Below are 24,138 nucleotides of genomic sequence, written 5' to 3' on the forward strand. Positions count from 1 at the left end.
CACAGTGGTAAGAGAGACAACTTTTATGATCAGGCCATGAGAGAAGTGACCCCATTAGAGAGGGCATATTCAGTATTAACTGGAGATAAAGCTTGATTGGTAGCATGATATCAGATTATATAGGGTCTTAAAATCAGGCTGATGAGTATAGATTTGATGTGAAAGTAAATGTGCAACCACTGGACCTTTGGAGACAGAAGAGCTGCAGAATAAATGCAGTACTTAAAGAAGAGTAATCAGATAGTGAAATGGATGGATTTCCCCCCCATTGATGGATTGATTGGAAAAGGGAGACCCTGGGGTTAGAGCAGCCACTCAGGAGGTATAACTAAGCTGGAGGATGAAGTATATCCAGCACTTTATGATGGTCAAGAACCTTGTAATCTCTTCCTGGTTGTACTTCTGATGTCATAGAGGACAAACACCTGCTCCAATAATCACTTTCCTCATTTGTATGATGAGGGAGTGCTGGCCTGTCGATACAACTCTAAAATTTTATAATTCTCTGGAGACAAATTATTCTTTATATTGCAAAACAAGATTATTTGTTTTTTACCGAAGGAGGAACCAAATAGTAATTTATTTTTTATTTAATATTTAGAAATATGAATTTCATTGTGGATGCTGAAGCTCTTTTAGAGAAAGCATGTGTGGGTATGTGTGTGCATGAGTCCCGTATCATTTTTCTTATTTATAGTAGTATCCTATCAGGTACTCTAAATCAATTAGCAGCTGCAACTTTGTCATGTGGATTTTCTTATTTCACTCTATTTTTGTTGAGATCATCCTTTCAGTATCACATTGCGAATGACTAAACTGCAGTAGATGAAATCCTCTCACAACACAGTTATGCTGACTTCTTCCAAGATTCATTCCTGTAGGTTTTATCAGCAGGAAAACAGCTCCCAGTATGAGTGACCCCCAGGATAAACAGGAAGCCAGCTGTGATTAGAAATATCTTTTAGTGGATTTGTACCACCCAGAGGCGATCATGAAACTTTAAATCTTTGACAAAATACAAGTCAAATAGAAGAAGGAAAGGCAAACAGACTTCTATGGGAAAGAAATTTTGGTGCAAAATTTGAACCAAATATAGTAAGATTCCTCTTTCCTCCTCCCTTCTTAGCGTAAGACAAATGACTAATGCTAGACAATGAAATAAGGAACATTAACTTGCTTTATAATTGCTGTGGATTTCAATGGGATATAGGTTTATCTAAAAGTTAAACTAGACCTGGCCTTACATGTACAGGAATGAATAAATAACTAAAAGCTTTATCCATTTACTTTAAGGATTTGATTCCCTTTCCCTTTTATCTTCATCCTCCTGCCTCCAATCCTCACTCCCCTTAAAGTGCATATCATCCAGGGAATAGTAACATATTTTAAAACATTTAGCTTAAAGTAAGTAATTAACCAAGTGATAATATAGTTATCTATTGGGCTTTGATCCAGGCACTGTCCCTAGTGCTTTGGAGAATATGATGCTCAGGTAGGTTAGAGTCTAGTGATGGGAATGAGAGTAAAACACATGTAATTACAATAAAAGAAAGAGGCATAAGTGCCAAAATCTAAGGACAGTTCAGTACTGAGCATGCCTGGCAAAAGAGAACAAAACTAGAAGAAAGCTGTCAAAAACCATTTCTATAAAATCTCCTTTAAAATAGATAAAATACTTCAAATGGAGGCAAAGCTCCAGCTCTCAAAAGGAAGGGACAAAAAGAATTTGTCCCCCCAAACTGATCCAGACTAATTGATTTGTACCCTATTTCCAACTCACATATTCAGTCCAAAAGGCTTGTCCCCTGAGTCTGTCACAACTACCCCATTTAGATTCTAATCTTTCACCTAAGCCATATTTCCAGTTATCTATGGATAGTTCCATTTGGATGTCTAATATTAACTCTAACTAGACAAGTAGAACTCTGTGTGGGACATGATGGCTCTTAAGTTATTTACTTTCTCAATCAGCTGATCTCTGTCATTACAATCACCAGATCCAGGGCTACAAAAACTGGAACCATATTTAATTTAATTTAATTTAATTCTTTCTTTCCTCGGCAAGGCAGTGGTATCAATGTGTCTCTGATTTTCTATTTGATAGCTCCAGGACTACAGCCATCTCATTTAATATCTCTATACATTTTTTTATATATATCTAATGTGAGATATGTTTTTCATGTCATTTTTTCATAATTCCTTTCTCTCCATTTTTCTTTATTGTGACCTCTCATTCAAAAATTCCCCCCCTTTTCTTTCTCCTTTTGTGAAACCAAACTTCAGAATTACTGCGAAAGCCTTCATGGTTTTCTCCCTGCTCTCAATGGCCCTTTCCTCCACTGTGACTCTCACCATTGCCAAACCAATCCTACTAAAATAAGGCTGCCTGCTTGTTACTTTCCTCCTGACAAAAATCTCCTGAGTTCTAGTTCCCCTCACATGTGCTCCTGGCTGTTATTTTGTGCTAATCTCATTGCAATGGGACTGACTTCATGAGCCGGCAATTGCTGCAGCTGCCCAGGGTCCCAAGCCCAGAAGTGCATTGCACTTGTTTTAATGTATTACTCTTGCTGTCTTGAAATTCTTAATTATTTTTGAACAAGTAGCCTCACATTTTCATTTTTGCATGGGGATCTACAAATTATGCAGCTATTCCTGCATTACAACCTTAATGCTTATTCAAATTGTATTTAGTTAAGAGTTTTCCAGGAGCCATCATAATAGTTGGATTCCAAGTACCCTTCAAGCCTCCAGTTTCAATGCCAACAACTAAACTAAAAATATTTTAAACATCATTATCAATTATTACACACTAATCATTTTCTACAGAATAATTTTCTATTATCTTACTTGAAGCTTCCATCAGTATTATTGAGTATGACTATGAGATGTTTGACAAGGCTTACATTGAAAAACACAATCACAGATTAGTCTTAGAGAACCTGATACTGCAGATCTAGTTGGGTTGACACTGGGGATGTTGTCTCTTATCTCAACCCCAAGAAGAGAAATTGCCTTCAGCTCTCAGTGCTTAGGGGAGATTTGTGTCAAATTAATATGTTGTTATTGATAACAAAAGTGATATAATTGATCATGTTTTCATTGTAGCTTGGGTTGTTTAGATGTTCAGAGTCAAATTGTAAATCAAACTCTGTCTCCTCACTCTATCCTGGTTCTGATGCTCTAATTTTTATTTGTCATATATCTATATATATAGATATATAGATATATATCTGTATATAAAATGACATATGACATGTGACAATATATATGACAAATATATATATGACAAATAAAAAATATATATCTCCATATTTTAGTTTTATTATATGTATTTATTTTACCAATCTCAAATCTTACACAACTGTCATATATAAGTGCTCAATAAATATTTGATGAATGAGTTAGGCACAGCACAAGCAGTATTCCATGATAAAATGCATTCCTAAAAATATGTGTCAAATACCAAAAAACAAATGATAGGTTATCTTCTCTGAAAACTGTAAAATGGTATTTGTTAATTATATTTTGACTTTTAGGCACAATCTTTGACCTCACATTATCGGCATTTATAAAAGCTGTTTGTTCATTTTCATTTCAATTGACATAACCAGTTTAAGGCATCAGATTGAGACTGAGAAACCACCACTCCCACTTATTGCAATCCTTTTGCTTTGCATAAATTATAGTAAATTTATGATACCTAGACTTGAATCCTGTAGAATTGTTTCTATACTTTCATTAAAAAGATGCAAATAGAAGACACAGCAATCACATGATTCTGTGCTATGCCACCCTCCAAAAATTCAGCTATTGAAGGCTAAGCAAGTCCTAGATGATTAACTACTATGCAAATGATGAATCTGGACTATGAAAGGCTATTTAAGAGTGAGAATACATAATCTTTGGAAGTGAGGTTACCTGAAAGTTGAGGAGTTCTGTACAAATAATAAAGTTAAGGAAGAACATCACATCCTTTTCCCTACCAAGCCCTCTTTGCCTTCCCTCTGAAAACTGTTCCTGCCATTTTCTCAACCCCAAGGTTCATTTAGATCTTAATTATTATTCATTCAATTTATCTTGGCTTGGTTGTGTTTCTCCAACCGATATATATATATATATATCCTACCACTTGGTACAGTGTTAGGTATATGACTGACTGACTTTTTAATTTACTTTTTTTTCCATAAGGAGAACAAATATGGACATACGGTTCATTAAAGAGATGGCCAAAAGGGATTCAGATCAATATATGTAATGCTATCTCTGTGCCCTTACTGGGAGTGGTTAATAAGCTGGTCTGAATATAGTGCTAGTGCTTTTTGAATATAGTGAGGCATTCATATCTTTATAGTACTGCTACTTGAATGCAATGGGGAGCTGGCCCAGTTCCTACATTTTCTAATACCTGCTTAAAATTCCTACCCTGATAATCAAGAAGGTGGAATATGAGATTCATCAAAAATTCTGTATTCATTTTCTGAATATAGAAAAATTATCACACAATTTTAATACAAGGGAGTATATCAAAGACAACTGATCAAACTGGAATGCTGTACTCAGAATAGCTCTGAAAATATTAGAAATGCTTATATTTGTAGCATTTTATTCAAAGGGTCTGTTACATAAATATGTTGCTACTTATAGATAGCAGATGGAATCTAGAAATGTTCCTGAATAATTAACCAACAAGTTTCATTTATAGCAGGAAGCAAATGAAGACAGTATTAACATTCAGGATACACCAAACAGAAAGTATAGGGATCTTTAATTCATGGGTGAGTGAAGGCGGAAGCAACATGTTGAACACAGCATTTTTCCTTTTAAAGTGATTTCCTTATCGTATATTATTAAGTTAATACATAGTAAAGAGATTTTGTTCAAATCTCTGGGTCCCATCAGCCTCTACTGCATCTTCTAGTAAAACACACACACACACACACCACACACACAGAAACTTGTATACATGTTGTGTAAATAGTTGGTATAGAAAAGGTCATCTAAGATAAAACATCCCCCCCATTCATTATGATAGCTTCATTACATCTGTTTTATTGGTGGAAAGATTTTTTTTGGGAAAACAAAAGCTTAATACTTTTCTGATTAAGCTTATATAAAAAACACTGCCACATTTATATTTAATGCAGCTAAAAGAGGATTTCATGCCTGTTCTCCCAGTGAAAGTTTCTATTCTGCCAGATTTGTACCAGAGATAATAATAGGCTTGATTTGTATTGTATTTAAAAAATTCATCAAAGCATTTTCACATCTCTTCTCTCATTTGAGCTTTTCTACTGCCCTGTAAGACTGGTTAAGTGTATGTCCTAATCCATCTTTAACAAAAGGGGAAATTGAGGCACAGAGAGGTTATGTGACATGTCAGAAGACATGCTCTAAGTAACAGTCCTAGAGGTCATGCACTATGACTACCTTTCTCTGCTTCCAGGATATAAAGACCACTCTAGAGCACATATTTCAGTTATGTATTCCTACAGATAGGTGCAAAACAAAAATCATCCAAATTGTAAAGTATGTATGCTGGAACTTTATACCTAGAGATTCCAATTTAGATCAGATGTTATTCCTTGACATATCTATTTTTAATGTGATATGTGTGCAACTTTGAATCTGGTTAACAAGCACTGTTGGACCTTTATTCATTCAATCATCCAATATTCTCTGTGAATTTTGCCTTCTGTAATTTGCTTATCTTCCTAACAGGTTGTTACGCTTTATCAAATTTGTTAGTCATTTCTTTATGGCATATTTTTGTTGAAGTCGTCAAATGCATTGCTCTTTTTCTTATGTCTCACATAGAAATATATTCCTTCAGTTCAAATTTAAGAAACAATCTACAATTGAACAACAAAAAGAACCAACCCCCTTCAAAGAAAACTACTACATTTTTCACAACAAAATAAAATCAATATGTAGAAGACAATATACAAATGAATGTAAAACATAGGACATGTTGCTCATAACACATAAATAATAAATACAAATAAAAGGAACATGATGTTTCAATTCTACAATTTGCAAAAGTAGAACAATTTGATAAGCAACATCGTCGAAAATGAGGATAAATAGTCACATTTATATAACATTGGAGAAAGTATTGTTGACACAATGTCTTTGGCATTGAGATTGGCGATATTTCTCAAAAGTAAAATATGTGTTCTTTTTGGTCTAGAAATACTGTTTCTCAGGTATAGATAAATCTGTGCAATGTTTAAGAATATATATATCACAGTATTTTCTATAATAAGAATAAAAGGAGGCCATCTACATTCCTGTTCATAGATAAGTAGTTAAATTAATTATGGTACATGTATAAAAAGAATTATGATGTCTCTATAAAAAAGAATAAGCAATATTTATATATACTTATATAGAATAGTTTCCAAGGTATAGTAGAGCTATTACATTTTAATTAAAGATATATTTTGTTTCCCATTGAGTTTAGAATGATATATAAAGGAAGAAAGAACATGTATATGCTTGTATGTACACAGACAGTAGTGTAAAGTTAAAGAAGCTGTTAACTGATGCATTTGAAAAGGAAAACTAGAAGTTTGAGGTGGAAAGAAGACTAAATTGGTACTAGATACATCTGTACCATTTAAATATTTTCCTAATATTTATATTTGTTAATTTTCAAAAAGGACTAGATGATTGAAAATCAAAAACTTTAGTACTGAAAATAATAATCAGAAAATAGCAAGAACTTTAAATTGTAAAATAGATCTTTTCCAGTTTAGCTTGCATTTTTGTTATTTTAATCATAGACAACTGATATAACAGATCTAATTATATTTTCCTAAAGATCAAACATATTTCCAAGATGATCCTATCATTTCTTTTCCAAAGAAATGTAATTATGAGTTTGAGAAACATCAGTTATCATTTTCAGTCCATACTTCTCTAGTCAAGTCCTGTCAATTATGGAGTTTTGATTCAGACATAGGGTTTCAAAATCGGAGTATGTCAGAACTATGAGGGATCTCAGATATTTTATTACTCAATCGTGGTTCAGGAATGAAACGTGGATCCAATAGAATGTTTTCTTCTCCCAAATTAGTACATTTCACTCACATAGTGAAATTTAGGATTGAGTTAAATAAAATTTAATGCTAAGTAATTTGATACAGTGAGAGTCAAGTAACATGAGTTTTTTGAACCAACTCTATATTATGTTGTTGTCAGTCTTTGGACAAGTCTCTTGTCCTCTCTGTGATCCAGTTCTTGCAACTTAGAAATGACTGCTGAAACTGATGCAAACACTGATTGCATTTATTCCATATTTACTGAAAATGATGGGTGAAATTCACTTATTAACTCAGGAATTTATTAACTTTATCAGTCTCTGGACTTGCAACCACCCTAGTTTTCCAACGTTCCTGGATCTACGTAAATGCTCCCATCTTTCAAGCTAGCGTACATCAAAATAAAATTTATTTAAACAATTACTCTGAGTAGGGCATTTTGTGAGTTCTTATAAACATTTTGCTAGGTAAAGAAGTCCTATTTTCTCAAATTCTTCAAACATAGTTAAAACCCACCAAAACTTTTATTTCTTTCATTACTTATAGCACAAATTGTCCAAGTCACAATATGCTCTTTTGTTCTTTCATTGCTTATTTCACAGACAGAAGTTAAGTTTTATATTTTCCATTGCTTCTATCTAATTAGCTATGGCCATTTTAACAGTAGTTTCAGAATAAAAGTGAATAAAAAGAGATATTTTAGACTTAAAGGAACTTTCCAAATTGTAATTCAGACCAAATATTGAATTTTCAGTCACTGAGAAGTTGTAGTTGAAAGAAGATGAAAGAGTCAGCAGAATGTAGAAACTGATCCATCCCTCAGCAATCTAGATCCTTCTGTTTATGTACCTTCATGAGACAAATCTAACACCCAAATAAATAACTGGATCTGGAATTATCAATGCTAATAACTTTTTCCATTCACAAGGAAGACCAAGGTCTAACTCTAATTCATTTTCATATTTTTGAGTAGAAAAATTTGTTCCCCCAGTTTCCTTGGCAGACTTATGGCAAATCCCCTATACAAACTTACTTTCATTTGCAAAGTGAAGCCAACTTCCTTAGATTATACATTTTTTTCTTCAATGTTTCTAGAAAAGAAAATTGGTTCCAAAAATATCTGAAATATGTAATTTAAAGAATATCTAGCCTGGGTTCAAATAAATTTAATGATTGGAGTATAAACATTTAGATTCATTTTTTTAAAGTGTGGTCATTACAAATTAAAAAAATATATATCTTTATACAATCCCTAAGAGTCCATGAGTAAGTGAAATCTCCTATGATTAAATATCAATTTTCTTAATAGTTTAAAACATTCAAATTTCATAATGATTACATTTAAACCTCATATTATCTATATTGACAGCCCATAACTAATTTTTTTTTTTTTTTTTTTCCTGAAGGCAGAATTCACAGCCATGCGGGAGCAGTACATGCGAGGTGGGGAAGGCTTCATTATCTGCTACTCCGTCACTGACCGTCAATCATTTCAGGAGGCTGCCAAGTTTAAAGAGCTCATTTTTCAGGTCCGCCATACCTATGAAATTCCCCTGGTGTTGGTGGGTAACAAAATTGACCTGGAACAGTTCCGCCAGGTGAGTGCCAATTTTATCTGGTAGCTTCTGTCTTTTGCTCTGAGAATACATAGTACAAAATATGGCTGCTTTCCAAGGTTCACATCGAGAATTATGAGAAAGAAATTATGCACATGATTTTTCTAATAAGTTATGGTGGTCACATGGTAAATTGTGTTGGCCTCCATAATATATTTGACCACATATGCTATTTTGTAGAGTGTCCTTGCTAGTGCCCCATCCCCTAGGATCTGGGATTATATACTGAATACAGTAGAAATGATTCTTGTTGACTTCTGAAGTGTGGCCTTAAGATTTCTGCAGTTTCTGCCATTGTCACTTGAACTGCTCACCCTTGAGTATAAGAAGCCCAAGCTAACCATAAGAAGATAGTCATGTGGACAAAGTGAGATTCAGGCTCACAGCTGTCCCTGCCCTGCCAAGACACTACACATGTGGGCAAAGACACACAAAAACATGAAAAATGCATGTTTCAGCACTGGCCACCATATAACTGTAACCTCATAAGATAGCAAGCCAATCCACATGGAACAGGAAATCTCCCAGGTAAGCCTTGCCTGGATTTGTGACCTAGAGAATCAGTGGCAAATAAAATGAAATTGTTTATGCTACCATGTTTTGGGGGTAATTTTTCATGCAGCAATAGATGATCAAAACAGAATCTTTCCCTCCTTCCAGAATTAGAACAAGCCAGTACTTCTCAGCTTGCATCAGAAATTACTCTTAAATACCATCCATTTCCTTCAGGCTGCATCTGCTATATCAATGTGATCAATAGACAGTCTCAAAACTTCTCCAAACAAGCAAAATTGATAAGGAAGAAACTATGTCTAGCTTAGATTGAGATTCATTACCATAACTTACATAGTTCATTCATTATATTTTAGTCTGACAAGACACTACTTCTTGGGCAATAACAGACGACCGAACTATGATGTCTTTCTCCCTGAGATCTCAAGATAGTAATGATAAATCAGTTGCCCTGGTTCAAGAATCAGGCAAATCATATCACAGTTCCACTCCCATGACTCACATTGTACAAAGTAATATTACTGAGAAGTGGCATGCAAATCAAATTTTTGTAAATCTAATTCTGTAAATTGAGTTGCTTTGTTACAAATTGAGATGCTTCATCTTTCTTTTCACTGACCTTAAGTTTGAACTGGCTTTTAATAGTTCATGTTATTCCAGTTAATGATTTATTGTTAGCCTATTTAAAGTAGTCAACTAGTAAAACCTTTTACTAATGTAGGAATCTTCACTAAAACAAATAGTTGTCTCCTATCTTAGGGATATTATAAATATGGATTTTCATGCCTAATACGTTTTAAGTTTTCTTAAATTGAAAAGATCTCATACAGAGTCCATGTTTACAAGTTGATGTTTAACAGGGAACGTATTTCTATGATTTAGTGCAATGCATTTTTGTGGTGATATTGTTGTATATTCTACTTGAGAATCTAAGCATCTTAAAATGGCAGCTAATTATTGTTTTAGGAACTATACTATTTGTTCATCTCTTCTGCAACTGTTCTGCTGTCTTACTTTGCTGTTTCTCTTTCTCCAAAGACATGTTCAGCATAATATGGTTGCATTTCTATGGGTTAGAATTCAAGTTTATCTCATCAGTTAAATATGAATCTATTCTTAGCTACTTGGCACAAAGGAAGAAAGTTGGAGGCTTGGTAGCTGAACCTTTCCTATACTATCCTCTGAGGAGTGCTAGTGCTTTACTTTTCTTAGGACCTCTAGGAACTAGCGTGATAAAGCACCCTAAATGTACCATCAAGTGAACATATGCCCATTTTGTTGCACTTCTAAGAATTCCTGGGGAACAAAAACCTCTGATTGGGTTTCAGTTAGGAAAGCTACAAGTGACTCTGAAAAACTAGTGAATTTGAAAACATTCAGGTAACATTTTTTCAGGGGAAAAATCAACTAAACTTTCTCTACAATGATTACTCTTCATGACTCCAAAGCTGGCTGACATTTACTTTTCCCTCCCTCTCCAGGCCCTATGTTACCAGGCTCAAAGGTGATCCTTAGGATCTCACCAAGGCATGTTTATCAGAACCCCTATCCCAGCCTGGATAATTAGCTGCTCCTTTCAGATTAGCAGTGAAGTGAATCACAAGCATTACAAATGTCACTGAAATAAAAACCCAGGAAAAGATATTAAGATGTGTAACTGCAGATTTGATAGTCTTTTCCTTGTAGATAAAAGCAAGTACTGTAAACAAGATAGTCACAGAAAGTGCAAAAACCATGAAAACACAAATTGCAATCTTTGTAAAATGTTCGTGTACCACTGTCTCCCATAACGAAATGTTGATGTAAAAATTTGGCTTCTGGCTGTGGTTGTGATAGCAATAATTATTCTTAAAACTGCAGAGTGGTTTTTTCTTAGCAAAATGATTTCAATTCATACTTTATTTTAATCTTGTGACTGCCCTGTGTATTTGTAAGCCAATCATTTGAAGAATGAGGACATCTGACAAATGAATATATTGATAGCAATTGACTTTACTAAACTATTGAAGCTAGTGACAAAATTAAGACTAAAACACTATCACATTGTATTCTTTTGGTGCATCAGTATTTGAAAAGTTACATCTCTGTTTCTTCATTTAAAAAAAAGCAAACTCAAAGAAAAATATAGATACTGACACCTAGATGGTTTGCAGCTCAAAAGAATTCTGTAAGGATTCCTAGAGTGATAAAGTTAAACTCTGAAAGGTGAAATTGCGCTGGTGCTATTGTTTAGTGGTAAGAGGCAGAGGAGTAGGATTCTCACTAAGCAACTCTTATTCCTTATCACCCTACACTGAAAGAGTTTTGGAAGGAAAGAATTCTGATGGTTGAAGCTGCTTCTTTTCATATTTGGTAAGAATAGGTGCCTGTATTCTTAATGCATTTTGGGAAATCCCAGGGCCCTTTCTAAAAAAGATAAAAAATAAAGAGACAACGAGTTTTAGTGTATTATGTGTTTATCATTATTCACCTCCTTGAGCTTTAATGTGGAAGGACTCAAATGATAGTATTTAATCTGTCATCAATATTCATTTTGATGGTGATATTACTGAGGATACATTTAGTGTTTTCAAGGCTCTGTGCTGGGCATGTTAACACATAAGATTTTATTTAATCCTCACCACAAGACCATGAAGTAGTCTCCTTTATACCTATTTACATATGAGTCAGCTGAATCTCTAATACATTCAATAACTTGTTCAAGGTCACATAGGTAGTTAGAGTTGAGAGACAAAACCCAGTGTGTTCTGACTTAAAATCTCACTATGTCTTATGGTTGGCCCTACAAACCATCATCATTTTATCATGAATTTATTTTTTATGTCAGCTTCAAGATACTAGCATGCATCTCAGAGCAATAGCATCTTATGGACAAGGAGGAGCAGGAAGAATCAGGATAATAATTCTTGGGGTTTGGAGTGGGCAGTTCCAGGCCATGGACAAGCCAGTAATAGCCCAAAGTTGGTTTCCTTACCCTTTTGGTGTGAGGAAAAATAAAGGTAAGGAAATGGGTTTCAAAATTACTGGAAAGTTCTGTTTTATAAGAGCCAAAAAATTCTGTCCAAAGTTTATCCAGGCTATTCTAAAGCCTGTCTTAATTCCTGAACAACATGAGGGCCTTGAGCTCCCATGGTCTTTGTCCCTATTCGTGCAGGCTTCTTGTCTTCCCACTGGAGAGCAGAAGGAGATAATCCCCGATTTCTCTTTTTCCAAAACCCTGACCGGCTGTGTAAAGTAGAAGTAGGCTATGAATGAAGTAAATTTCAGGGATTTGCAAGCTAGATTAGAAAGTTTTACGTCAATTGCAGACCACAGACTTTTTTTTTTTTTTTGAGATATATTCTCGCTCTGTCACCCAGGCTGGAGTGCAGTGGCGCAATCTCTGCTCACGGCAATTTCCACCTCTCAGGTTCAGGTTCACCTCCTGCCTCAGTCTCCCCAGTAGCTGGGATTACAGGTGCCCACCAACATGCCCAGATAATTTTTGTATTTTTAGTAGAGATGGGGTTTCACTATGTTGGCCAGGCTGGTCTCCAGTAATGACCTCAGGTGATCCACCTCAGGTGATCCGCCTGCCTCAGCCGCCCGAAGTGCTGGGATTACAGGCGTGAGCCACAGGGCCTGGCCAAATTGTTTTATCCTGAACATAGACAAACCTTTTGGTCCCAACAGCCTAATTGCAGCTTAATTCTCAGCTTTAGGCCTTGAAACTGTGCTTCCCACAGTCTACATAACTCTTGAAATACCGAGTTGAAGTCATGAAAGGCCTTTATTTATTCTTTAGTGAGATATCTCATTAAAATAGTTTCTTTACTTAGGGGATATTTGGAATTGTGAGAATTAGGAATTACTGGATTTAAAAAAGCATAATATCTATTTAGAGTTATATCAAGCATCTACTCATATTTGGAGAGTGGTGATGGTTTTGGAATATAGTAAAGCAATGAGTAATCCAGTCCCTGTCCTCAAGAACTTTCTATTCTCCTCGGGATCTGTGCATATGATGTAGGGAGAAAGCCCCCTTAAACAACACAGGTAAATGTTAAACAATATGGCACAATCCCTAAGTGCAATGCTTTTTCAAAACCAGGAAAGACCCATGTGGGTAGCACATTTGAAGAACAAAGATAATGAATGAATATCTTGACCAAGTAAGAAAGATAAGGTGAATGGTGACAGTTACTTTAGGAAGGACTGAAAAGAATCAATCTAGGCTGGAAGGAAGAAACCTTGGGTCTTATGAGTTTACACAAGCAGTAGAGTGATCAGTGGGAAACTTGGAAGATCAGTCTGCCTGGTACACACATATCAAGCATCCTAAGCATAATTTCATAGTGTCTCCCTTGAAGACACATTTAATCAAAGACAAAGCATAAATATGTAGCAGAGCATATTGGATATAGTATAATGCGGTAATTAATTGCAAATACCACTCAAATTTAAAAAATAAAAGAGTAGTGCTTCATTATCTTTCATTGTCAGTGCACTGGAAAATTTATATAAACATATTTTCTTTTTTTTTTTTTTTTTTTTTTTTTTTTTTTTTTTTTGTTGAGACGGAGTCTCACTGTGTCGCCCAGGCTGGAGTGCAGTGGCCGGATCTCAGCTCACTGCAAGCTCCGCCTCCCGGGTTTTACGCCATTCTCTCGCCTCAGCCTCCCGAGTAGCTGGGACTACAGGCGCCCGCCATCTCGCCCGGCTAATTTTTTGTATTTTTTTAGTAGAGACGGGGTTTCACCGTGTTAGCCAGGATGGTCTCGATCTCCTGACCTCGTGATCCGCCCGTCTCGGCCTCCCAAAGTGCTGGGATTACAGGCTTGAGCCACCGCGCCCGGCCTATAAACATATTTTCTAAATGATGAAGGCTTAGTTTTTGAAGAGAAAAAAAGGTTCAGTAATTTACTCATTATTTTGGGATACTCAAATTCAATTAACTATTCATTAGCCCTATTTATCTTTTCCATAGCATTTTGTAATATGTTATTTAATTTAATAAAATAAATGTGAATGTATTAACTCCAATTGAGACAGAAAACAAAACAAAACAAAGCTTAGAGTTTCACATGATTTATCCAAACTGGTTGGTTGTAGAACTGGAATTTGAGTGACCTTAGCTTACACATATGTTTTCACTACTGTCATTTTTTAAACGTAATTAATTTTCCTAATGGGTAACAAGCACTCTTTTAGAATCTGGGAGTACACAGATGAACTTGACAGCTAAAATCTCTATAGGTAATAACGTGAAGTTACAGTGGAGGAGACAGATAATGAACAATTTGAGTATGAGTATGTGTATTCTAACTGTGCAATGCAAAAATGATACTAGGAATAAAATTATACATAAATATGCATGCATACATACACACATTTGCACAATTCTGAGCAGTGAAAAGAGCAAAGGAGAAAAATGAAGCAAGGGAAGGAGTTGGCATGTGGAGTGTAAGAATCAGAGCTGTATTTTCTCTAGGGTGGTCAAGATGATCTCTCTGAAAAGATGGCATTGAGCAGAACTCCACAGTGTGGGGAGGATTTGGATGAAGAGCATTCCAGATAGAACAAACAGCACTTGCAAAATCTTCATGGCTGGATTTAGCTTAGCATGTTTGAGAGCCGTAATAGCTGGTGAGGAGACAGGGTCAGGTTATATAGAGCTTGAAAGTTCTTCGGTAAGAATTCAGATTTTATTTAGGTGTGAACAATTGTTTAAAACATTTGAGCAGAATTGTGGTATGAATACATTTCTATTAAGTCAGTCTTTTTTTTTTTTTTTTTTTTTTTTGAGACGGAGTCTCGCTCTGTCGCCCAGGCTGGAGTGCAGTGGCGTGATCTCGGCTCACTGCAAGCTCCGCCTCCCGGGTTCACGCCATTCTCCTGCCTCAGCCTCCCGAGCAGCTGGGACTACAGGCGCCTACCACCTCGCCCGGCTAGTTTTTTGTATTTTTTAGTAGAGACGGGGTTTCACCGTGTTAGCCAGGATGGTCTCGATCTCCTGACCTCGTGATCCACCCGACTCGGCCTCCCAAAGTGCTGGGATTACAGGCTTGAGCCACCGCGCCCGGCCTTAAGTCAGTCTTGACGTTGAGTGGAGCAACCATGAAGCAGTGAGATGCATTTGGAGGCTCTTTCAGTCATCAGAATGAGAAATGATGGTAGCGTGAGTGAAAGGGATAGTGCTAACTGTTCACAAATTCCATACTCATACTGCACACTGACAGGATGGCAAGTGACAAGATTATAGTGAGGTTTAGAGACCTTTCATGTAGCAACAAAATCTTCTACGTTCCTCAGTGACACCTGAGGTCATCACTGCATTATCACAATCCAGTCGGTGTCCATGATGGAGTCATGACATTGTTAAGAAATGTACGCAGCATACAGAAACTAACAGATTATGTAATTGAAAGAATCAGATAGTCCTGGGTTTGAATTGTTACTCAGATGATTTCTGTGTCCTTGGACAAATCAGTAACAGACACGAGATATGTGCCTAAGTTTTTCAGAGAAATACTTCCTGCCCAGCACAGGGGTGGGAAGATATAATTCATAGATAACTTCCAGCCATTAAGTGCTTAAAGGGTCAGCCTCAGCTACATAGAGCCTCCTTGCCTGATGTCACACCGTTTCTGGGGAAACTCATTTCAAGTTAAGTGTGGGCATATATTTCCAGCCATTTCAGCCCAATGTGAGATACTGACAGGCAAATCTTGCTAGAGAGCCCCCACTAGTTTGGTAAAGACTCTGCTGGGCTTGCATGAACGTTCAACTTCTCTCTCTGCTCAACCCTGCCTCCTTCTCCTTCCTTTCACAAATGTTGATTCCTAATAAACATCTGCGCTTTAGACTCTATCTCAGTGTCTACTTCTGTAAAATAGGATGATAATATCTCTGTCATAGTTTTTTTGGGTGGGACAGATGAGATAATGTCAATAGGTTATCTAGCACGGTGTATGTCACAGAGCAGCGCCTCAATAAATACTGGGTTCTACTATCGCTGTCGCTCCTCTGGATTATTGCAATAGTCTTTGGGTTATTACTCTTCTTTTTTTTTTTTTGAAGCGGAGTCTCGCTCTGTCGCCCGGACTGGAGTGCAGTGGCCGGATCTCAGCTCACTGCAAGCTCCGTCTCCCAGGTTTATGCCATTCTCCTGCCTCAGCCTCCCGAGTAGCTGGGACTACAGGCGCCCGCCACCTCGCCCGGCTAGTTTTTGTATTTTTAGTAGAGACGGGGTTTCACCGTGTTAGCCAGGATGGTCTCGATCTCCTGACCTCGTGATCCGCCCGTCTTGGCCTCCCAAAGTGCTGGGATTACAGGCTTGAGCCACCGCGCCCGGCCGGGTTATTACTCTTCTAATACGCTCTCTTACAAATTAGAAAGTAGCTAATCAAGTGCATATGAATTGTGTGAAAAGTAAGAGTAACTAATCTGGGTGAAGGCTCAGGGAGTTTTCTGATATAGGCTTCAGCACATGGATTTTGCAAAATTAATTTTGAAATTGTTTCCCAACTTTTCAGCTGTAAAACAGAGTAGCAATTCCTTAATAACTGAAATCTGCCTAGGAGGGCCTTGAAGAAATCACTGCTTTTTTGCGTAGTTTATGAGCTAAGTAAAGGCGAGTCATCTGGAGCTAGAGAACAGACACATACAGAAGATTACTGGCCATTCCAGAAAACCTGAACTAATTTTTAAATGTGTGGAAAAACTCATCTTGGACGAAAACTGTGGTTCTTAAAATGTCCTGAAACCAGAAGAGATAGTACCACCTGTGATCTTCATTAGAAATGCAAATTATCAGGCCCTATCCAAGTTCTGATAAATCAGAAACACTGTGGGTAGGGCACAGCAATCTATTTTAACAAATTGTCTGGGTAATTCTAGACTATAGTATGCTAAAGTTAGAGAGAGCCAGTGGGCTAGAATATAAAATGAAGTACATGAAGGATAATTTTATTTGGGGACACTATAAGAGCATAGAACCTACAAGTGTTTTAAAGGCCTTAAATGAAATATTTGAGACCTGAAAGAAAAAATATATATACACATACAGTGTAATATATACATAATAATATGTGTGTGTATATATATATTACATATGCACATATATACAAACATATATATATATACACATGCATGTATACAAATGTTTAAAATATAAAATAATTTTAAACATAAAAATTAACTAATGCTTAAATTAAAAACAACAACGTTGAAAGTGTTACAGATTCAATCTAGTTTTCCAGGCAAATTTGTCATTTAGAAAAATCTAAATTTCATTGTTTATATTGCACATTTACACCTAAATAGACTTCTACTTGATAGTTTCATGTTCCATTGGAACAGAGCTTGTGTTTCCTCAGATTGAACTGACATTGTAACTGTTTGCTTTCTCTCTTTATTTAAATTGTCTTACACTGAATTGTTTGGTTTTCATGGATCATTGACTGCATTTGTAAAATTGACAAGCCAGAAAAGGCTTTGGGAAATAAGCTTGTTTCTTTTTAAGGAAAAGAAAAAAAGCAAAGCTGTTGGGGAATTGGACTGGGTCCTTGAAGTGAAATCCAGTATTGCAATACCACTCTTAACTAATCTTTTGTAATTTTTGAAACCAATCACTTAAAAGAGATGCCAAAAAGGAAATAAATACTGAGTAGGTAAAGTTTTTTTAATTTTTTATGACCCTGTCTAAGATTTCAGGTCTCTATTCCCTTTCCTAGGTATCCTTGCCTGCCCAAACCCTAACATTTGTGGAAAATTTCCTCAACACTCAGCAGTCAGACTCTGGCTGTACTTAATAATCAAGTGTATGGTGTGTGTTTATGTGTGTGTTTGTGTGTGCATAGTTATATGTATAGATGTAAGTCCATTAGATAATTCAAGACAATACTGTAAATCCAAAAGAATGATATCCATAGATTGAACTACAGATACTCAGAATCAGGAGCACTAGCTGTGTGTTCATGGAGTACTATTTTTTTTTTTTTTTTTTTTTTTTACTTTAACTCAACCACATGCTTAGGGAATTACATAATCCAGCTTTTACAAATTGTTTATTTAGAAATAATTACAGATGCACAAGAAGTTACAAACAAATGTGTATAAAAACCCTGTGCATCCTTCTCCTAGCATTCCCAATGGTAACATCTTATGCAACTCTAGAATAATATGAAAAACAGTAAACTGACATTGATTCAATCCACAAAGCTCATTCATATTTTACCAGTTATACACGTACTCATGCATGTGTGTATCTGTATAATTTGATGCAATTACGTCACATGTGTAGCCTCCTTAACCACCGGCATAATCAAGACACTCAACTCTGCCTTTACTCTGAGGCCTGTCGTGTTGCTCCTTGTCCATCCCCTTCCTATCCCAACCCCTAACCTCTGGCAACTACTAGTCTACTATGTCATTTTTCATCTATATAATTATTTTATTTTTGATTATTATATAAATGAAATGAGTTTATATGCATCCTTTTGAGACTGTTTTTCACTCAGCATTATTTCCTGAATTATGACCAAGTGTTTGTTATCAGTAGTGTGTTTTCTTTTTATTACCAAATAGCATTCAGATTTGGATATATCACAATTTGTTTATTCACCCTTTCAGGGACATTTGGGTAATTTCCAGTTTGGTGCTATTATGAAGAAAGCTGCTGTGGGCATTCACAGACAAGTTTCTGTGTGAACATAAGCTTTTAATTCTCTGGAATAAATGCCCAAGAGCACAATTGCTAGAACTTATGATAAGTCCATTTTAGTTTCGAAAGGAAATGCCAAAGTATTTTCCAGAATGGCTCTATTATTTTATATTCTCATCCTTGCCAGCATTAGATATTATCACTATTTTTCATTTTAGTCATTTTGATCAGCGTATAGTGATATCTCATTATGATTTTAATTTGCATTAGTCTAATGACTAACAATATTGAACATATTTTTATGAGTATATTTGTCATCTAAATATCCTCTACAGTTAAGTGTCTGTACATACTTCTGACCATTTTCTTTTCTTATTTACCTTTTTAATTGACGTAAAATGATATATATTTATCAGGTACGACATGATGTTTTGTAAAATTATACATGGTGAAATGGCTGAATTGACTAGTTAACATACGCATTACCTTAAATATTTATTTTTTGTAGTAAGAACACTTAAAATCTACTCTTGGTTAGTCACAGGGAATTTCATATTGTTATTAACTATAGCCACCATATTGCAGAATAGATCACTTGTCCTTATTACTCCTAACTAGCTGAAATGTTGTATCCTTTGACCATCTTACCAACCCGTCCTTGCAGTCCCTGGTAACCACCTTTTTACTCTTTCTATGAGCCCAACTTGTTTAGATTCCATGTATAAGTGAAATCTTTAAGTTTTTGTCTTTCTGTGCCTGGCTTATTTCACCAAGATAATGCTTATTTTCATTTTCATTGTGTCCACTGACTCTTTTCTGGTTGGATTGTTTTTTTTTAAGTTTGAGTTACGAGAGTTCTTTGCATATTCTAGATTCCAGGCTTTTGTAGATATGTGACTCGGAAATATTTGGTTCTAGTCAGTTTGTCTTTTAATGGGATCTTTTACAGAGTAAAAGTTTTACATTTTGATGAACTAAATGTATTGATTTTTTTTCCTCTTATGAATTGTGATTTTGGTATCAAATCTAAGGACACTGCCTAGTCGTAGGTACACATGACTTTCTCCTATGTTCTTTTCTAAAATTTCTATCATTTTGTTTCACATTTATATCAATTATCCATTTTGAAAATTTTTTTTGTATAAAGTGCTTGTTTTTTTTTTTTGGCTGATGGATGGTTAATTGCTTCAGCATTATTTATTGAAAAGTCTTTTCCTTCTTTATTGAAGTGCTTTTACACATTCATAAAAAATTAATTAGGCATATTCATGTGGAGTTATGTCTGCATGTTCTATTCTGTTCCTTTGATCCATCTATCTTTCTGCCGCTACCAGACTGACCTGATCAGTTCAGCACACATACATAAGTCTTAGCATCAATAATTCCTCCCTTGTTTTTCTTCTTTTTAAAACATATTTTGGCTGTTTTAATGCTTAATGTTTCTTTGTTAATTTGAGAGTAATTTTATGTTTACAAAGAACTGCAATGACATTTTGAAAGAAATTAAATTAAACCTATTGGTTAAGTTATGTTGAATTGACATCTTTACTATGTTGAGTTTTCCAATCTATGAATATGTTTCTCCAAGTATTTAGCTCTTCTTTGATTTCTTCATCAACATTTTATAAATTTAATTATGCAAAAACTGTAGATGTTAGATTCTTACCTATATAATTTTCTTAGGAGTAATGGAAAATGGTATTAAATTTTTGCTATTACGTTTCTGTTTCCAATTATTTCTTGTCTGTATCTTGAAATGCATTTGCATTTTGTGTATTCATGTGGTATTTTGTAACCTTACTAAACACGGGAGAAACTTATTAGTTCTCAAAGTATTTTGTAGATTACTTGAGGTGTTCTACACAGACAAGCTTGCGATCTGCGAATAGAGAGTTTTACTTCTTGCTTTCTCATCTCTATATCTTTAATTTCCATTCCGTGTCTTATTGCAGTGGCTAAAATTTCCAGGATTATTTCTGTAAGTGTAAGGAAAGACATCTTTGCCTTGTGCCCAATCTTAGAGGCAAAGCATTCAATTTTTCACCATTATGATGTTTGGTATAGTTTTTATAATAGGTATTCTTTGTAAGTTTGAGGACATTCATCTATATTCCTAATGTATTGAAAGTGATTTTTTTTTCATGAATGGGTATTTAATATGCTTTTTCTGTAGTAAATGATATGATAAGTTTTTTTCCTTGGCTTATTGAAATGGTGGACTACATTAATACATTTTAAATATTTAACCAGTCTCACATACCTGGAATAAATCACATTTTATCATAGTGCATTATTATACAAATATATTTTTCTACAATATTTTGATAAAATTTTTTTGAGAATTATTTTCATCTAAGTTAATGAGATATATTGGACTACAATTTTTACATTTCATGTGATCCCTGTTGGGTTTGGGTATCAGTGTAATACTGGCTTCATAATATGAATTAGGAAGTGCTCCCTTTTCTGGTTTTGAAAGAAATTGTGTAAACTTTGTGTTAATTCTTTTTTGAATATTTGGTAAAAATTTCCTATGAAACCATCTGAGCCTGGAAATTTCTTGAGCAGAAGCTTTTAAAATAAAAATGTGATTTCTTCAATAGTTTTAGAACTATTCCATTTATTTGATTTTGGCTGAGTTTGAGGAGTTTGTGGTCTTCAAGAAGTGGTTTATTCCTTCCACCTTACTGAATTGGTGAGTGTAAAGTTATTCATAATATTTCCTTGTAATCATTTTAAAAATGTGTTTCAATAAAAATTTCACATATATATAAGGCATATAACATAATGTTGTAAGCTATGTATATATGGTAAAATGGTTACTATAGTGAAACAAATTAACACATCCACTATCTTATATGGTTACCCATGTGATGATCTGTTGAGATGTCTTCTGTTGCATTTCTGATTTTATGATTTGGGTCTTGTCTCAATTTATGTCTGTCAATCTTGCTAAGAGTTTACCAATTTTATTGATTTTTGTAGATGAATTGACTTTGAGTTTTATTAGTTTCCTATTCTCCTGTTTACAAATTCATTGATTTCTGATGTTATCTGTATTATTTTCTTAATTCAGCTTGTTTTGAATTTATTTTCTTCTTTATGTCTCTTAAAAATATATTTTGTGTCTATTTTTATTCTACTCTATGTATTATTTTCCCTTGAAATTTCCTATTTGACCAATGCATTATTTAGGAGTATATTTTTAATCCCCAAGATGTTGAAAAATTTCCCCCTGAGTTTCTGTTATTGGTATACTCTTCTTTGATACATTGTGATCAGAAAACATACTCTGGGTGATTTTATTTTTTTATTTGTTAAAGTTTATTTTATTACCATGATATAGTCTATCTTGGTGAATGTTCCATGTAAGCTTGAAAAGAATATATATTCTGTTGTAGATGGTTAGGGTGTTCTATAAATGTCAGTAGATCTTGTTGATTAATGTTTCATTATTCGCTATCCTTGCTGATTTCTATCAATTGTTTAAAATGGGATTTTGAAGCCCATGTTATAATTATGGATTTCTTTCTCATTCTCCTCTATTGGTTTTTACTCTATATATTTTGAAGTTCTGTTGTTTGGTCCAAAAACATTTAGGATTGCTATATTCTTGGCAAAATAATCCATTTATTATTTTGTGATGTCCTTATTGTCTGTAGTAATTTTGTTTGCTTTTAAGTCTCCTTGATCTAGTATTATTATAGTTGCTCCTTTTTAAAAATTAATATTTGCCTGATATATCTTTTCTATCCTTTGGCTTTCAACTTATCTGTGTCATAATGAAACAGGACAGTTCCCTGACCCCTCTTGGGACTTGCAACAGGGATGTGGCTCTGCCACCATGTGCTCAAATCCCTTACTGGAAGGGGAGCAGGCAGATAGGCAGGTGCAGGAGCAAGGATGAGCGTTTTTGGACCCTGGCCCCATGGTAGTGTCTAGGGGTTTGTTACAATTAATGCCCTTTTAGCAGTTGCTGTCTACAGATGGCTAAGTGTTAAACCAGCTCAGTGGAGAGTCAGATGACAGTCTTTTACACCCTCCCCTCTTGGTTCCTGGGTCCTTGTCCAGCATCCAGAAAGAATCAGATCACTTGCACTTGAAGGATGGTGAATGTGGGGATTTTATTGAGTGATGGAGGTGGCTTCAGTAAGATGGATGGGAACCTGGAAAGGGGATGGAGTGAGAAGATGATCATCCCCTGGAGTATGGTCATACCACAGCCAATCTCTCCAACTGTCCGCAGCTGAACTCCTCTCTACATTCAGGTACTGCTTCTCTTCTCTCCTTCTCTGCCTCACCACTCTGCGGCTCTGCCACTTTGCTACTCTTCTGTTCCTCTGGTCATCTGCTCTTGGAGCCTGGTGTTTGGGGTTTCTATATGTACAGGTTAGTGGGATGTTGTGGGTCAAAATGCAACATTTGGGCAGGAAAAAAGGAATGCCTGTTCCCATTTAGGGTTATGGGTTTCCAGGCTTGAGAATGGAGCCTTTGCCAGGAAACCAACCTCTTCTAGCCAGTATTTCCCTGCCTCCTGTCTATATCAATAATGCTTGAAGCAGATTTCTTACAGCCCACATATAAGTGGGTGTTGTTTGTTAATTCCACTATGCAAATCACTACCTTTTAATTGGTTTAGATTATTACAATTAAATAATTATTGATCGGTTAGAGCCTATGTCTGCCTTTTTATTATTTGTTCTCTGTTTTTCACTTTCTCTTTCTCAATTGTCCATTGTTTGTCTGTATGTATCTTGGCCTAACTGTGGATAACTTGAAAATAGTTTTAGAATTCTATTTTGATGTATTTATGTTTTTCATTATAGCTGTTTATATAGTTTTCTTAGTAGTTGCCTGCTGGTGTCATTGTGTTACTGCTTCAAGTTAAGTATAAAAACCTTTCTTCAATTTAGGTCCCCTTAACTGCTTTCAGGTATAATTGTCTCAATCATTTCCTTTGCATACACAGAACACCATGTCAGATGGTGTTCATCTTTACTCCAACTATAAAATATAGTTTTTAAACTCATGAAATGAAGGATGGTCTTATTATGTTTACTGCAATTTTTACTCATTCTGTTCTTTACTTTCTAAAGATCCCAGTCATCATCTTTTATAATTTTTTTTTAGTTTAGAGTTTCCTTCAGCTATTCTGTATTTTAAGAAAGTAAATTGTTTTATTGTATTAGGGTGATTTGATTTTTAGATTTGCGAAACATAAACTTGAAAACTGGAGGGTTTTAAAATGTATTCCAGCGATCTTTAGGTAAAGGTGGATTTTGGTTACATGGTTATGTTCTTTAGTGGTGATTTCTGAGATTTT

At 35.2% G+C, this 24,138-nt stretch overlaps 1 protein-coding gene across 1 annotated transcript in view; it reads left to right on the top strand.

The window, feature by feature from the left end:
• RIT2 (Ras like without CAAX 2) overlaps positions 1–24,138 on the top strand; it is a 399,132-nt gene that overhangs the window by 190,669 nt on the left and 184,325 nt on the right. The window contains exon 4 of the mRNA XM_033177879.1: positions 8,450–8,641. Within this exon, the coding sequence (XP_033033770.1) occupies positions 8,450–8,641 (192 nt within the window). The remainder of the gene's footprint in view (positions 1–8,449; positions 8,642–24,138) is intronic.

Source organism: Trachypithecus francoisi, unplaced genomic scaffold, assembly GCF_009764315.1.
Source record: "Trachypithecus francoisi isolate TF-2019V2 unplaced genomic scaffold, Tfra_2.0 Lachesis_group19, whole genome shotgun sequence".
Classification (NCBI taxonomy): Eukaryota; Metazoa; Chordata; class Mammalia; order Primates; family Cercopithecidae; genus Trachypithecus; species Trachypithecus francoisi.